The 16,767-nt window shown below is 40.5% G+C and overlaps 1 protein-coding gene across 5 annotated transcripts in view; it reads left to right on the top strand.

Annotated features, from left to right (window-relative positions):
• The window catches only part of TDRD7 (tudor domain containing 7), a 77,707-nt gene that overhangs the window by 1,080 nt on the left and 59,860 nt on the right, over positions 1 to 16,767 (top strand). For 3 of the 5 annotated variants that reach the window (XM_030293186.1, XM_032595509.1, XM_032595510.1), the window contains exon 2: positions 15,449 to 15,661. In XM_030293186.1, coding sequence (XP_030149046.1) covers positions 15,455 to 15,661 — 207 coding nt within the window. In that variant the 5' untranslated portion in view covers positions 15,449 to 15,454. Of the gene's footprint in view, positions 1 to 2,291; positions 2,363 to 15,448; positions 15,670 to 16,767 lie in introns of those variants that run through there. The other 2 variants (XM_030293187.1, XM_030293190.1) reach the window with 2 other exon arrangements.

Raw genomic sequence — 16,767 nt, forward strand, 5'->3', positions numbered from 1 at the left:
GTTGCATACTGCAAACTGTGGGCTTTGCAGACCTGGGTTGGAAATCTGGGCTTCTCCTCTTACTAATTGTGGATGGTGAATAAACTGCTTTCTTTGAGCCTGGTTTTCTGTATTATCAAATGGAAATGTTTAACTTACTCCACAAAGCTTTTGTGAGGTAACTACTGTAAATCCTTTGATTTATTTTAATGGTCGAGACACGTTAGTTCTTTTCCTTACACCAAAGTTCCTATATTTTACCTAACTGGATTTCAGTTTCTTGGAGGCATCTTTAAGTTCTCTGGATAATATTCATTGGCACTTGGGGGGGGGTTTTGCATTTCCACTTAGTTGACATTTCGGAGCATCAGTTACAGGCAAAGCACTGTGCTCTGTGCAGGGAATTGCTCCTGGGGCCAGCTGGATTAGAATTCACATCTCCTGTGCCTCGGCCCAGGGCCCTTTGGTGGCACACAGATTTCCTCTCTGCTAGTTAAGCACAGTGAGACGGTGAGGCAGCAGTTGGCAGTGCCTTCAGATTTCAGTCCCTGTAGATTGGAGATGGAACATAATCCCTGCTAATGCCCTTTTAAGTGTATTGGTTGAACACGGCTGAATGAACTACTGTGTTTTGTACCAAGACATTTAAACTCCTTGAAGGACTTCTCTTTAAATTCTCTGTGCAATAGAATCTTGTTGGAGACTTGGTATGAATGTAAAGGAAAATACTTTATAATCCAACTCTTAAGTGCCTATTCTGTGTTTGATCAAGTGCTCTTTTCAAGAACTGAGATTTGACAGAGTGCTTTGCATCTGGGCATTTTCAGGATCAGCGGATGAATACAGGAGGACAGAAATTCCTTGGTACTTGAGTGAAATCTAATTTCATATTTATGTGAATCGCTTTTTCTTTCTCTGTGCAAAACTTATTTTCTCTGCCCTCTACTCCCATCTTTGTGCTTTTGAAAGCTTCATTCTTTTTATTATTTCCTCAGTGGGCCAAATGTGTGTGTGTGTGTGTTTACATTTTTTCTTCAAAAGTAATTGATTTTGTCATTTTTAGCTGAGATGTGTATACATGCCAATGAGAGCTTCTGATCGGCATGAAATACCTAGTGACTTGCAAACATACTCAATATTTTAGCTGTGCAGCTGTGTCAGGAGGAAGCAAACCTGTGATTTCCTTTAGATCTTTGGATCTCATCTCAGAACTTGAAGGACTCCAGGGAAAGTTGAGAATCACAGATCTTGTCCATCTTCAAGATGGACATCCAGGGGCGCCTGGGTGGCGCAGTCGGTTAAGTGTCCGACTTCAGCCAGGTCACGATCTCGCGGTCCGTGAGTTCGAGCCCCGCGTCAGGCTCTGGGCTGACAGCTCAGAGCCTGGAGCCTGTTTCGGATTCTGTGTCTCCCTCTCTCTCTGCCCCTCCCCCGTTCATGCTCTGTCTCTCTCTGTCCCAAAAATAAATAAACGTTGAAAAAAAAAAAAAAAAAAGATGGACATCCATATGAAAAAAAGAGACCTGAAGTGACTCACTCAAAGGATCATAGCTAATTAGTAGCAGACTGGGCTTAAGACCCCAAATCCTAACTAGGTCACTTTATTATCTCCAGAGTTTTTTTCACTAATATGTAGATTTATGGAAGGCCCTTACTTATTATTAGTAGTTAATAATGTAGTTATTTATGTACTACATAAACATGTAGTTAGTAATGCATGTACACTTTAGAGCTTGAAATAATAAGAAGAAGAATAAGAATAATAATAGTAAAAACCCTGTTCCCTAAAGATACCCTGTGGGGGTAGATCACCACCTGAAGGCATTAATTACTATCTTTCCTTTTGAAAGAGTTGGTAAAGGAGTAAGTAATTCAGGTGGTAACAAGTAGACTATACTGTAATTGGAAAGAAGACAACATGTTAACATGTTGCAAGATGAGAAATCATCCGGGAAGGGTCTTAGACCAAAACCTTCCCTCTCTTAGCCTCAATTTATTATAAGATGAGGGGTTTGGGATAAACTATATGATGTCTAAAATTTTTTCAGCACGGACATTCTGAACTTTTAGGCCTTGGCATGTTAAAATAGTGTCTTCAGGGGGCACCTGGGTGGTTGAGTCGGTTGAGAATCTGACTCTTGATTTTGGCTCAGGTCATGATCTCACGGTTCATAACATTGAGCCCTGTGTTGGACTCTGCACTGACAGCATGGAGCCTGCTTGGGATTCTCCCTTTCTGTCTGTCTGTCTGTCTCTCTCTCTCTCTCAAAAACAAACAAATGAACTTTTTTTTTTTTAATATTGTCTTCAAGTAAAAGGACAGCCAGTTACCAGAAGTATATGCCCTGAGGAGATACTAAAAATTGAGTGGCTGCCCAAGAAGGTAAGAGAGATTACTTGGTGATTTCAGTTTACCCTAATAATTCTTCAGATATATTTTGGGGTTTAGTGCCACTTTGCAGCTCAAATTTATGAAATGAAAAATGCATTGAGGAAGATGAGCCAAACAGTACAGTTGAAAATAGTTAAGAAAAGAGAAACTTAAAGACGAGAAAGCACAGGTGAGAGCCAGAGCAGCTGGGCTAAAGGTCTTAGGGTGTAGGGAGTGAGGAAAGTCAGGCAATGGGAAAGCGATAACATGCAAATGATTGAGTCACAGAGGGTTGGTGGTAAAGGCTGTATCTAGAGGACACAGAAGCCACCTTCTTCTGAGTAAGACTTTCTCAGGATGATTACCAGGTGTATTAAAGAGAAGAGCTGTGAGTTTCCAAAATACAGTTTTGAGTGTGAGAATTATTTCAGGCTATTTAAATTACTTAAATCTCTCTCTTTTTTTCTTTTTAAAGGAAGATAATTTTTTTAAACGTCTATTTATTTTGAGAGAGAGCGAGAGAGAGTAGGGGAGGGGCAGAGAGAGGGAGAATCCCAAGCAGGCTCCATGCTGTCAGCACAGAGCCCTATGTGGGGCTCAATCCCATAAACTGGGAGATCATGACCAGGTGCCTCTAAATATCTCTTTGTTAAAGTTGGTCATTACTTTCCCCTGTTCCTTGCCCCACTTCTTGTACATTATTAACACTTTGGGGTACTGTGATTTATTGTGTAGGGAAAAGAAAAAGGACAGAATGAAAGGATAAAATGAGATGTCAATCGCCACCACTGAATATTTGCAGCAGTGAGAGATGCTTTCGGATTTGGGTGCACACCCTTAAATCAGAACGTGCCAGATGATCAGTTAAGGGCTGATCACGAAGTCAGTATTCCATAAGTCCAATTTACTTGCAGAAGCCAACTCTACATTTGGAGTAGCTGTCTAAAAGGAAGCCCTAGTTGTGGGAACCAGAAGCCCTGGGTTCTTGTTGTGGTTCTGGCCATAAAGGTATATGAAACTTGGAATAATTGTCCTGGGCCTCAGTTTCCTCATTTTTTTTTTAAATTTTTTTTAACGTTTATTTATTTATTTATTTTTTTTTTTTAAATTTTTTTTTCAACGTTTATTTATTTTTGGGACAGAGAGAGACAGAGCATGAACGGGGGAGGGGCAGAGAGAGAGGGAGACACAGAATCGGAAACAGGCTCCAGGCTCTAAGCCATCAGCCCAGAGCCTGACGCGGGGCTCGAACTCCCGGACCGCGAGATCGTGACCTGGCTGAAGTCGGACGCTTAACCGACTGCGCCACCCAGGCGCCCCTCAGTTTCCTCATTTTTAAACGGAAGGGTTTAGAGGAGATGGTCTGAAGGTGCTCACCAGCATTCCATGCTTCTCTCGGCTCCCCACTGTGAAGTCGGGCCTCCATCCTATGCTGCTTTCCTAAGCCAGGCGGGATGCGGGGACATTGTGGGATTGTAGTCTAGCAGGGAATCTCTGCTCTGTGAGCCTTTGCCAAAGTAGTAAGTAACTTTTTGCCTACTAGTTCAGTGAGGAAACTTGGAGGAGATCCAGTGGCTTTCTTTGCAAGCTTTCCAGTTCATAAGTATGTTAATGAGGCAAATAAGAAAATCTTTGGAAAATTCCGATGTTTCAAATTTAATGTGGTTCTAAAAATTTCTCCAATATGCCAATGCTCATTTTACTTTTGGCCGTTTAATGCATATATTCATAGGTAGTCTTCCATCCGCACCGTGCTTCCAGGAAATGCAGGTAACTTTTGAATGCCAAGTACCATGGTAAGTACAGGTGACCACTTTTGATGCTTGTCATTTGGAAGAGAAGGGAGGAAAGTGCAATTTGTTGTGACACGTTGTGGCCATTTTCTTAAAAAAAATTTTTTTTTTAAATGTTTATTTTTGAGACAGAGAGAGACAGAGCATGAGTGGGGGAGGGGCAGAGAGAGAGGGAGACACAGAATGCGAAGCAGGCTCCGGGCTCTGAGCTCTCAGCACAGAGCCCGACACAGGGCTCGGGCCCACAAACCGCGAGATCATGGCCTGAGCCAAAGTTGGACACTTAACCAACTGAGCCACCCAGACGCCCCACATTGTGGCCATTTTCTTCCCCCTGAGGTCTTTGCTAGCTGATCTTGGTCAGTTTTTGAAATTAAAAGTACTCTGATTAAATAATTCCCCAGACATAACTCCACTTTACTCTGGTGTTTATGATTCTTATTCAGCTCAGGCAGACCCTGTATTGTCTAAGGAAACCCTTAAGAATTTTAACTTGAGAAGCTGTGGTCTAAAACAGAGATAACCAACCTTATTTCTCCCAACCTAGCCTAACTTAGTCACCAGGGCTTGCATAACATTCTCAAAATAAAAGTAATTTGAGTTTTTTTAAACTAGAAATTATATTTCTCACAACGCTTTCAGAGAGTAGAAATAAAAGGGGAAAGAGAGATGGAAGATAAAAATGGCAGTTTTAAAAATTTAGGGAACCACTTTAGGAAACTTGCAAACTTAATCTTTTGGGGGGAGGATACCTAAAAAATCCTGTCATTGAGGCACAGTTGAAATTCCCATCAACTTCCTTTTGTGCTTCTAATGGATGACATCCAAGATAATAAACTTAATTTTTATAGAGGAAAGTATTCTTGTGTGCTTTTTACAAAAAGTTCTTAAGTGTAATTTGCCATCTATAGAGAATCTTGAAAAATTCCATGATAATCATGGAATTAACTTTTAGAGCATTTTATGGGCACCTGGGTGGCTCAGTCAGTTAAGCATCCAACTCTCGCTTTCAGCTCAGGTCGTGATCTCATGGTTTTGTGAGTTCGAGGCCCACACTGGGCTCTGTGCTAGCAGCATGGAGCCTGCTTGGGATCCTCTGTCTCTCTCTCTCTGCCTCTCCCCCACTCACACTGTCTTGCTCTCTCTCGAAACTAAATAAATTTTTAAAAATTCAGAGCATTTTAAAGCAATACAGATTAGAAAATAATGATTTCTTTAAAGATTTTCTTAGAGAGAGCATGCGAGCAGGGGAGAGGGGAAGAGGGAGAGACAAAGACTCTCAAGGAGGCTCCATGCTCAGCCTGGAGCCTGACAGGGGGCTCATCTCTGGGCTCCATCCCATGACCTTGGGATCATGACCTGAGCCAAAATCAAGAGTCAGAAGCTCAAGAGACTGAGCCACCCAGGCATCCCTCTAAAGCTTTAGTTGTAACTTTCTTTTTGTTCATTGCCTAAAGTAGTATTGCTAATGTAGGAGTTGCAAATCCAACTGGAAGAAGTTGACAAGCATGGGAATATGACCTACATCTGAACAAGATGAATAGTCACATTTTCCCTCCCAGGCTTTACTGTGCTTAACTGCCTCTCGCCAGCTGTGAGATGTTCAGTCTCAGCCCAGGGACTACTTCTCCCTCCAAAAAGTTTTTTTTGCAAATAGAGAATCATAGTGTTCCATGAAAATAGCATATGTAAAGAAAAAAAAAAAGGCGGGGTGGGGAGTGGAAGGGAAGGATAAAGATACTTAATTTGGATTGCAGCCATGTGGTCAAGCCTTGCTTCCCAGTCCTGCCAAGTATAAGGTCTTTTTTTTTTTTTTTTTTAATGTTTTAAAAAACTTTGTGGAACTTTGCCTACTTAGTAGTTAGGCTTCTACCATTGGCTGATAAAGCATGTAACTACTAAGTGCTGCTGTGAATTCAGTATCGATTTGTGTTTGTGAATCCCAACAGTATATGCGCACTGTTTGGGAAACAGGAATACACGTAAGCGTGAGACACTTGCCAGTATTCAAGCAGTGCCTCCTGCTCATAGGGATGTGTGGACTTCTTACCGTAACACTGTGTCCCTGACCTGGGCTTGCTCACTGAGAATGCTGGCTCAGAGTGGAAAGGCCCCGGGGTAATCTACCTGATGGTTCTCAACCACAGCCTGGTGATGCAGTTGGCTCTCTCAGCCAGTTCATAACAATCATGAAAATTTGCAAGTCATTTTTTAATAAAGTAAATTATAGATGAGTCCTTTAATAGCCTCACATGCATTATTCTATATTTTAGTGACTAGGAGAGAAAAGGAGTATTAGGTGGATGGAGCACGTGGCATTCGTTCACTCAGTATTTATTGAGTTCTTATGGGCGAGGCACTAGAGATTCAGTAGTGAACAAAACCTTACACATCCTGGCTTTCATGGAGTTTATAGTCATGTTGGGGAAGCAGGTGGTAAGATTAAGTAAAGAATCTTGGGTGGTGATAAGTGCTAAGGAGTGAAATACGGTAGGGAACGGGTATAGGGAATATTGGGCAGCTGGCATAACAGTTCTGATTTGGACTAGGGTGTCCAGGGAAGACCTTGCTGAGAAGGTGACCTTTGAGCAAATACCTGAAGGAGCTGAGGGAGTGAGCTGTGTAGCCCCCTGGGACAGGACTTCCCAGACAGAGGGAATGGCAAGTGCCAAAGTCCTGATGTGAGGCTGTCCCAGGCATGTTTGAGGGACAGCAAGGAGGACAGGCTGGGTGGAGTGGAGGGAGTGAAACATAAGGGAAGGAGGAACTGAGGTCAGAGAAGTGGGGTGAGTGCAGATTGTATAGGGCCCTGGTGATCCCTATGTGAAGAATCGATTCTAGGAGGTTAAGTGGAAGCAGAGACCAGCTAGGAGGCAATTGCCCCAATCCAGGCAAGAGATGTTGTTGGCATGGGCTAAGGAGGGTCACCATGCAGTTGGTGAGGAGTGGGGGAATTATGGATGTCAGCCTGTCTGACACCATGTGGTGATGGTGATAAGAGTTGAGAGCCACTAATACTGAACTCTTTTGTTTTACAGCTAAGGAAACTGGGGCCTGGGAGAAAGGATTTGTCCCAGGAAAATAAACGCTTTCTGTGGTGATAGTGAACGTGGAGACGCCAGCAAGGGGAGGCATGGGCACAGCCTTCCACAATCCCTTGCCTCTCCCCACAAATCAAATCAAAATCAGTATATCAACCACTAATTATCAGCACCCCCAAACTGTTAATGTCTGGGAGGTCTTTGCAGGCAGCTCTTTCAGAGTAGATCTTAGGAAGGTAGAGGGGACATCTGAGGGGAAGTAGTCTGAAGTGGTTCTCCCAAGGGTGGAAGGAGTAGAAAGCTTTCATATAGGGCAGCCTGTAGAACCAGTCTCTGATTAGCTTCTAAGATGGGATTAGACTTGACCTTTCAAACCATCCTATTGGGCTTCTCTTATGTTTTAGTCATTGGATGTCCATTAGTGAGTAGAACGTCTTTGTCGGAAATTTTTTTACCCCATAAATTAGTGTGATTGCTGCTCACTCCCTAATGTAGCTGGGGAAAAGTAGTCCACACTGGGGAGGTAGTAATGGAATAGATGCTCTTTCCAGAAAGAAGGGAAAGGAGGAGGCAGTAGAAACTCCTTCTCAAGGTGAAGGGCAAGTCCTTCCTACTGAAACCCTGGGCAGGGGAATTTATAGTGGTTCTGACTGGGGATGAGCGTGGTGTACTAAACAGTCTAGTCTAAGCCGATCCAGGTACACTGCTAACACCCAAGCAGGTGTGTTCCTACTTGTGTGCCGACCACCTGGCATTTTATCTACACATTATATGTGTATAATTCATCGTCAAGGCCTGCCTGGAAATGCTGGTATACATAGATGCAAAGTCTAGCTTTACTCAGAAGAGCTCTAAATGAAGAGGTGGGAGGGACAGAGTTTTGAAAGAAAGAAGGTGGGCAAGGTGGAGGTAAAAATGTTGGGGAGGCTTGGCTCTGGGACATGAGTAGGTGATCCTTCAGGTTTTCCTCTTGCGAATGAAAACTTGGCCAGTTGGTTTTTCCGACATGAGGAAATAACCGTGTAGTTAAAGTTCATTGATCTTTGTTGAGTCAGGAGCCATTACAGATCAAAGTATTTCTCTTGTAATCAGGAGTTTACTATTTAAGAGCCTGAATTCATACTTTAGATTCAACTTCCGGCAGCCTTGAGATAGAGGTCCCAAAGCCATCCTCTCTTACCTGCTCCCCAGCATACTCAAAGTGTGTTTGGACGTCAGGGGCAATGGAGGTGCTCAGAACCTATAGCTGTCATATTTTGCTGCTTACTCTTTAGAGTGCCTGTCTGTCTCACTGACTTAGAATCTGTAGCATCCCTGTGAGTGGCTTCCATATATGTTACAGTATCTTGGTTATTTCCCCTAGGCTTTGGTTTTCTCATCTACAGGATGAGATTACTTTCTTCCCAGAATTAGTATGTATATTAAATTTTTAGAAAATCCAAATCTCAGAATTTGTATAAGAGAAAAAAAATATGTATGTCTACCCAAAGACTTCTGTTCAAAGCAGCCTTATTTATATCCCCAAATTGGAAGCAACCCAAGTGTCTGTCAACATTTGAATGGATAAATGGATTGTGGCACATCCGCACAGTGAAATTAGTACTTATCGTAGCATAAGTAGTATTGCTGAGAAATGGGGTAACACGGGTGAAGCCCAAGAATGTGAGGCAAAAGTGATCTATAGTGACAGAAAGCAGATCAGTGGTTGCCAGGAGACAGGACAGTGTGTATGAGAGGGTGAGAGTTGACTGCAAAGTGGCACAACTTGAAAGAGCTTTTTTTTTTTCTCAGAATTATTGAGATATACTTTACATGTAATAACTGTCACCCTTTTTTGTTTACAGTACTCTAAATTTTGACAAACTAATATAGTTTGTCAATCAAGACATAGAATATTCCCATCACCCCCAAAATTGCCTTGTGCCCTCTTATAGTCAATCCCCTTCCTATACTCCCAGCCCTTGGCAACCACTGATTTAATTTCTGTGCCTATAGTTTTGCCTTTTCCAGAATGTTACATAAATAGAATCATACAGTATATAGTCTTTTGTGTCTGGCTTCTTCCACTTTGCATGATGGAAAGAGTCATCCATACAGTTTTAGGTATCAATAGTTTGTTCCTTTTCATTGCTGAGTACTACTTCACTGCATGGATGTGCCACATTGTTTATCCATTCACCTGTTGATAGACATTTGGATTGTTTCCAATTTGGAGGTACTTATGAATAAAGCTGCCATAAACATTTAAAATGCAGGTTTTTGTGTGGACATAGTCATGATTTCTCTTGGGTAATTATCTATGTGTAAGTTTTTTGGGTTGAATATTAAGCATATGCTTTTGACCTCGTAAGAAACTGCCAAGATGTTTTTCAAAGTACTGTTTTGCAAGGCCACCAGGCATGTATGAAAATTCCAGTTGCTCTGTATTCTCATTAGCACTTCATATTAGTGGTTTTTTAAAAATTTAAGCTATTCTTACAGATGTGTCGTGATGCCTCATTGTGGATTTAATTTTGCATTTCCCTGACGAATAATGCCATTGAGCATCTTTTCATGTGTTTTTCGGCCATCTACATCTCTACTTTAGTGTGTATTCAAATCTTTTGCACATTTTTAATCGGGCTCTTTGTTTTCTTATTTTTTTTAAGTTAGTCATTTATTTTTGAGAGAGAGAGAGAGAGAGAGAGAGAACGAGAGAACACATGTGCATAAGTGGCAGAGGAGCAGAGGGAGAGAGAGAATCCCAAGCAGGCCCCATGCTCAGTGCTGAGCCCAGTGTGGGGCTAGAGTCCATGGCCAGGAGATCACAACATAAGCTCATATTAAGAGTCAGATGTTTAACTGACTCAGTCACCCAGGTGCCCCTTTTTGTTTTCTTATTGAGTTTTGAGTGTTGCTTATATATACTGGTTATCAGTCCTTTACCAGCTGTGTTGTGAAAATATCTTCTTTCAGTCTGTGGCTTGTCTTTTCATTTTCTCAACAGCCTTTAAAGGAGAAGAAATTTAAAATTTTGATGAGATCCAATCTGTCAGTTTTTTCTGCTGTGGTTCTAAAAAAATCTTTGCCCAACTCATGGTCACAAAGATTTACTCCTTTGTTTTTTTCTTTTTTTTTTTTAAATTTTTTTTTTCAACGTTTATTTATTTTTGGGACAGAGAGAGACAGAGCATGAACGGGGGAGGGGCAGAGAGAGAGGGAGACACAGAATCGGAAACAGGCTCCAGGCTCTGAGCCATCAGCCCAGAGCCCGACGCGGGGCTCGAACTCACGGACCGCGAGATCGTGACCTGGCTGAAGTCGGACGCTTAACCGACTGCGCCACCCAGGCGCCCCTCCTTTGTTTTTTTCTAGACATTTTACAGTATTAGCTTTTTCAAGTAGGACCTAAATGATCTGTTTTGAGTTAATTTTTGAATATGGTATGAGGTTCATGTTTTGCATATGGATGAGTGGTGGTCCAGCACTATTTGTTGAACTTTGTTCATTGAATTCTTTTGTTAACTTTGTCGAAAATCGGTTGACTATGTGTGTGTGGGTCTTTTTCCGGATTATGTATTGTGTTCTTTTAATGTGACTGCTTTTTTGACAATACCCACATTACTTTGATTAATATACTTTTATAGTCTTGAAATCAGTCTTTTTGCACTGGCTAGGATCTCCAGTGTGATAAATGAATAGGGATGAAGAGAGTGAACATTCTTGCCCCGTTCCAATCTTAGGGAGAAAGCATTCATTTTTTTCCATTACATATGATGTTAGCTGTGGGTTTTGCACAGATATTCTTTATCAGGTTAAGGAGGTCTCCTTCTATTCTTATTTTCTCAGAGTTTTTATCATAAATATTTTGAACTTTGTCAAACGTCTTTTCTTTACCTATTGACACCATGGGGATTTTCTCCTGTAGTCTCTTGATTGTAGTCCATTACATTGGTTGATCTTTGAATGTTGAATCAGTCTTGCATTCCTAGAGTAAACTATAGTTGATCATGGTGTGTTATCCTTCTTACATATTGTTGGATTTAATTTGTTAATATTTTGCTGGAAATTTTTGCAGTTATGTTAATGAGGGATATTGGTCTGTGCTTTTCTTGTAATGTCTTTGTCTGGTTTTGATGTCAGCATAATGCTGGCCTCGAAAAATAGATTTAGAAGTATTCCCTTCCCTATGTTTTTTGGAAGAGTTTGTGTAGAAGTGTTATTATTTTTTCTTGAAGTTTTTGGTAGAATTGGCAATAACGCCATATGGGTTTGAGTTTTCCTTGTGTGAAGGTTTTTAACTACAAATTCAACTTCTCTAGTAGATACAGAGATATTAAGGTTATCTGTTTTTTCTTGAGTAAGCTTTGGAATTTGTGTCTTTCAGTGAATTTACTCCATTTCTTCCAATTGACCAAATTTATTGGCATAAATTCATAATATTCTGTTTTTAATATCTATAGGATCTATATTGATGGCCCCTTCTTTAATGCCATTATTAATAATTCCTGTGTTCTCTTTTTTTTTCCCTTGATTAATCTACCTGGGAGTTTGTCAATTTTATTGATGTTTTCAAAACTCTAGTTTTGGTTTCATGATTTTTTTCTTTACCTTTTCTATTTCATTACTAATCTTTCATCATTTCAATATTGATTTTGGTCTCATTTTTTATTCCTTCCTTTCTTCTACTTTTGGTATAATGTGCTCTCTTTTCTCAAGACAGTAGGTTAGATCACTGAATTGGGACCTTTCTTCTTTTCCAACATAAGCATATAATGCTGCAAATTTCCCTCTAGATATTGTTTTAACTGCACCCAGTAAACTTTTGTACACTGTATTTTCATTTATTTAAAAATATTTTCTGATGTTTTTGTTCTGAAGGAGGCTTCCTTTCTGACCTTTGTTTTAGAGGTATGTCATTAAATTTGCAAATACATGGGGATTGTCCACGTATCTTTCTGTTACTGATACCTAATTTAATTTTTTATAGTCACAGGATACTCTTTGTATAATTTCAATTATTCTAATATTCTAAATTGGTCAAGGATTGTATTAAGTCCAAGAATATATTCTGTTTTGGTGAATGTCCCACGTGCTCTTGAAAAGAATGTATATTCCACTACTGTTGGGGTAGAATATTTTATGGATATCACTTAGGTCAGTGTGGTTGATATTGTTATTAAGCTCCTCTATATCCTTACTGATTTTTTTTTGCTTACTGGTTCTACAAATTAGTGAGAAAGGAGTTTTGAATTTTCCAAATAATCATGAATATATTTATTCTTTCAGCTCTAGTGGTTTCTGCTTCATGTGTTTTGAAGCACTGATGCTTGGTGCAGTCACATTTAGGATTGTTATAGCTCCCCGATGAATTAACTCCTTAATTATGTAATGTCCCTCTTAATCCCAGGTGATATTCCTTGTTCTAGTATTAATTAATCATGTATTTGGATGTCATATCTTTTTCTTTTTACTTTGAATCTATGTGTTTGTATTTAAAATAAATTTCTTGGGGCGCCTGGGTGGCGCAGTCGGTTAAGCGTCCGACTTCAGCCAGGTCACGATCTCGCGGTCCGTGAGTTCGAGCCCCGCGTCGGGCTCTGGGCTGATGGCTCAGAGCCTGGAGCCTGTTTCCGATGCTGTGTCTCCCTCTCTCTCTGCCCCTCCCCCGTTCATGCTCTGTCTCTCTCTGTCCCAAAAATAAATAAACGTTGAAAAAAAAAAAATTAAAAAAAAAATAAAATAAAATAAAATAAATTTCTTGTACATAGTATATAGGTAAGTCTTTTATATCCACTCTACTGATCCTAAATTTTTGTTGAGATATTTTCATCATTTACATTTAATGTAACTATTGCTGTGGTTGACTTTAAATCTACCATTTTGCTAGATGTTATCTCTTTTCTGCCCCCCCCTTGTTTTGCCCAATTTTTTTTTACTCCTAATTGCTTTTTTTTTTAATTCCAGTGTAGTTAACATGCAGTGTTAGTTTCAGTTGTACACCTAATTGCTTTTTGATTGAATTTTTTATCCCGTTTTGTATTTACTAATGGCTTATTAATTATATCTCTTTAAAGCATTTGTGGTGGTTGCCATAAGGTTTATGATACATGTCTTTATCACATTCCCCTTTCAAATAATATTATACTACACATTGTGTATATATACATAGTATTAATTCAATCTTGGTGCTGGTGGTGACAGTTCTAAAAGAGTTGATGTTTAATGGAGGGCAGTACATAATGAGTACTTAGGATATTTGCCATTTAACCTCACTGTCATTTGAGTATCATATTTATTATTAAGAACACTCACAAATGAGCTGATATCTTCCCTCCTTTTTAAAATGGACAGATGAGGAAATTGCTAGAGTTGTATGCTATTCCTCCTTTTTGTTTTTTTTTTTTAATTTATCTATTTATTTTGAGAGAGAGAGAGAGAGAGAGAGAGAGTGAGAGCAAGTGAGCATGTGCATAGGGGAGGGGCAGAGAAAGAGGGAGAAAGAGAGTCCCAAGCAGGCTCCTCACTGTCGGCACAGAGACCAATGTGAGGCTCGATCTGACAGACCATGAGATCGTGACCTGAGCCATAATCAAGAGTCAGACACTTAACTGACTGAGCCACCCAGGTGCCCTTCTCCTTTTTGTTTTCTAAACCAGAGAAAGAATGAGACTGTCTAGAATTCTGTGCTGTCCAATTTAGTGTCCACTAGCCACATTTAATTCCAATTAAGTTTAAAATTCAGGTCCTCAGTCATGCTGGCCACATTTCAAGTGCTCAGTCACCACGTGTATTGAACAGTGTAGGTGTAAAACACTTCCATCAGCACAAAATTCTGTTGGATAGCACTGTTGAAGGAGGAATTAACAAGTTGTCCATAGCTTACCTTTCTAAGTCTGCTTTTCCTGGTTTCTTGAATGCCATTCTCTGAATGTATCACCATTCTATTTACTCTCAGTCCAGAGGAAATATGAGTGGTTAATCCTAAAAAATGCCAATTACTGACTATTGAAGACCCTTAGCCAGGGCCCCCACAGGTTTCCAAGGTACCAAAATTCATTTTTCTCTCACTTGACTGCTGGGTATGACGCTTTTGAATATACTATTCTTCTTGGTTCTTTCCTCTTTTTGTTTATATGACACCAGTTCTGCCTTTTCTACTTCCATCTCTGGTCACTCTTTCACAGGTTCTTCTTTGTCTTGCCTATCCCTTAATGACAGCCTTCCACAGAGGTCCATCCTTAACTTTATTTTTGACTCCCTGGACACCAAATACCATATATATGCTAAAGGTCAACAAATCCCCAGCTCAGAACTCTAACCTGAGTTCCTCATGAATCTATCTGTGTGGCTGCCCTGTATGCATGCCAGCCTCCATATGTCCCAGATGAATTCACTCTTTTCTTCTCTTGCAAACTTGCCTCTACCCCATCTCAATGTGGGTCATTACTGTCTGCTGTGTTTCTGAGCCAGAAACTTGGAAACTCCCTCATAATCCAAACCAGTTAATCAATTTCTGTTGATTCTACCTCCTAATTACTTCTCAAATTGATTTTTTGTTTATTCCCAACTTCCTGTTTTTAAGTCCTCCATATTTCCAAGTGTTCTTACAAACTCATTAGTCTTTCTCCTTCCCATTTGTCTTCTCCACTACTGAATAGTTATCTTTCTAAAATGCAAAGCTGATCACTTTATTCCCCTATTTAAAATTCTTCTAAGGCCCCACATTATGTTTGGCAAAAATGCACACATGTAAACATAACATAAGGGTCTCTTCTGAGTCTGCCTCTTCCCACCTCTTCCCACCTCTTTTATCCTCGTCTTTCAGTCCTCAACTTACAATCTTAGAGTCTTCATTCAATCGTGTCCAGCCACTTAACTGCCTGGAACTCCTCAGAATCAACCATCTATTTCTCTCTGACTTCTGTGCCCTTTGAACTTTCTATTCCTTTTACTTGAGGCTGATACCTCTCCCCATCCTCACCCCACCACACACCCTTTTCCTCCTTGCCTGGCTGATTCCTTCCTGTCCTTCAGGATTCCATTCAGACCTCCCCTCTGGGAATGTTTCCCTGATATCTTCCCTCCCCAGATTAGTCTTTGTGCATCTTGGACTTGCCCTGTGTTCTCATAGTATTCTGTGATTTTCTCCACCATAGTAATCTCCCTATATTGTAACAGCATTGAAAGTATTCAGTAACAATTGATGGGATAACCTAACAACTTCGAATGAGTTCACAGACTAATAAATCATATTATAGAAACCTTCTACTGTGTTCTTACAGGTGAAGATGCTGGAAGCAGATCTGGTTTCAAAAATGCTACGAGCTGTTCTGCAGTCTCATAAGAACGGAATAGTATTACCCCGCCTCCAAGGAGAGTACAGATCCTTGACTGGAGACTGGATTCCCTTTAAGCAGTTAGGTTACCCAACACTAGAAGCCTATCTGAGAAGTGTGCCAGCAGTTGTGAGGATAGAGACTAGTAGATCTGGAGAGGTAAGAAGGTAATTGTGCATGTCAAGAGTCAAACCAATTCTTTTTTTTTTTTCTAATGCTTATTTATTTTTGAGGCAGAGACAGACCATGAGTGGGGGTGGGGCAGAGGGAAAGGGAGACATAGAATCTGAAGTAGGCTCCAGGTTCTGAGCTGTCAGCACAGAGCCCGACGTGGGGCTCGAACTCGTCAACTGCGAGATCATGACCTGAGCCGAAGTAGGACGCTCAACCGACTGAGCCACTCAGGCGCCCCAAGAGTCAGACCAATTCTTAATTGCCTGCCTGGCACTTCTAATCTCCTAACTAGGACAGAAGTCAAAGTGAAAAGTACTAGCTAAGTGGTTTGAGATTGTTAGTGATAGAAAGCATCCAAGACACAGCCTAAATTCTGATGTCTTTTGTTTTATCCCTCAGATTATTTTTGATGTAAAACTTAGACTCTAGTCACTATAGATGAAAAAATTTAAAGTTTACCCAGTCATTAGCATTCAAGCAAAATAAGTGTACTGGAGACCTAAATGCCAGGTGTCAGCACCCATGCATTATACACCTGCTACAACTGTTTTTGCTCAGGTCACTAATGACCTCCTGATTATCAGAGCTAATAGATACTCTTAAATTCTCATTGTTTGACCTCATTCCTATCTGTTCCTACTATCTGGACCCTAGTTGAGTCTCTAGTGGATCATTCAGCACTTTGATTTTTTTTAAATATTTTTTAAGTTTATTATCTATTTATTTATTATGAGAGAGAGAGAGAGAGTATGAGCAGGGGAGGGGAAGAGAAAGAGGGAGAGAGGGAATCCCAAGCAGACTCCACACTGTCAGTGCAGAGCCTGATGTGGGGCTCGAACTCACGAACTGTGAGAGCATGACCTGAGCTGATATCAAGAGTCAGATGCTTAACTGACTGAGCCACTGAGCGCCCCAACACTTTGATTATTACAGGGCCTTCCCTACCATTCTCCTTGTCCTCCTTAATCCCTTCTTTCTCTAGGCTGTTCTACCCTTCACACCAATATGATAAGATTATTTAAATCTTTTAGTTTCTCTGGAAGAATATTTTATATAGAGCATGGCAATTTGGTGGTAGCAATGAAATGTTT

The sequence above is a fragment of the Lynx canadensis genome, chromosome D4, assembly GCF_007474595.2.
Source record: "Lynx canadensis isolate LIC74 chromosome D4, mLynCan4.pri.v2, whole genome shotgun sequence".
NCBI lineage: Eukaryota > Metazoa > Chordata > Mammalia > Carnivora > Felidae > Lynx > Lynx canadensis.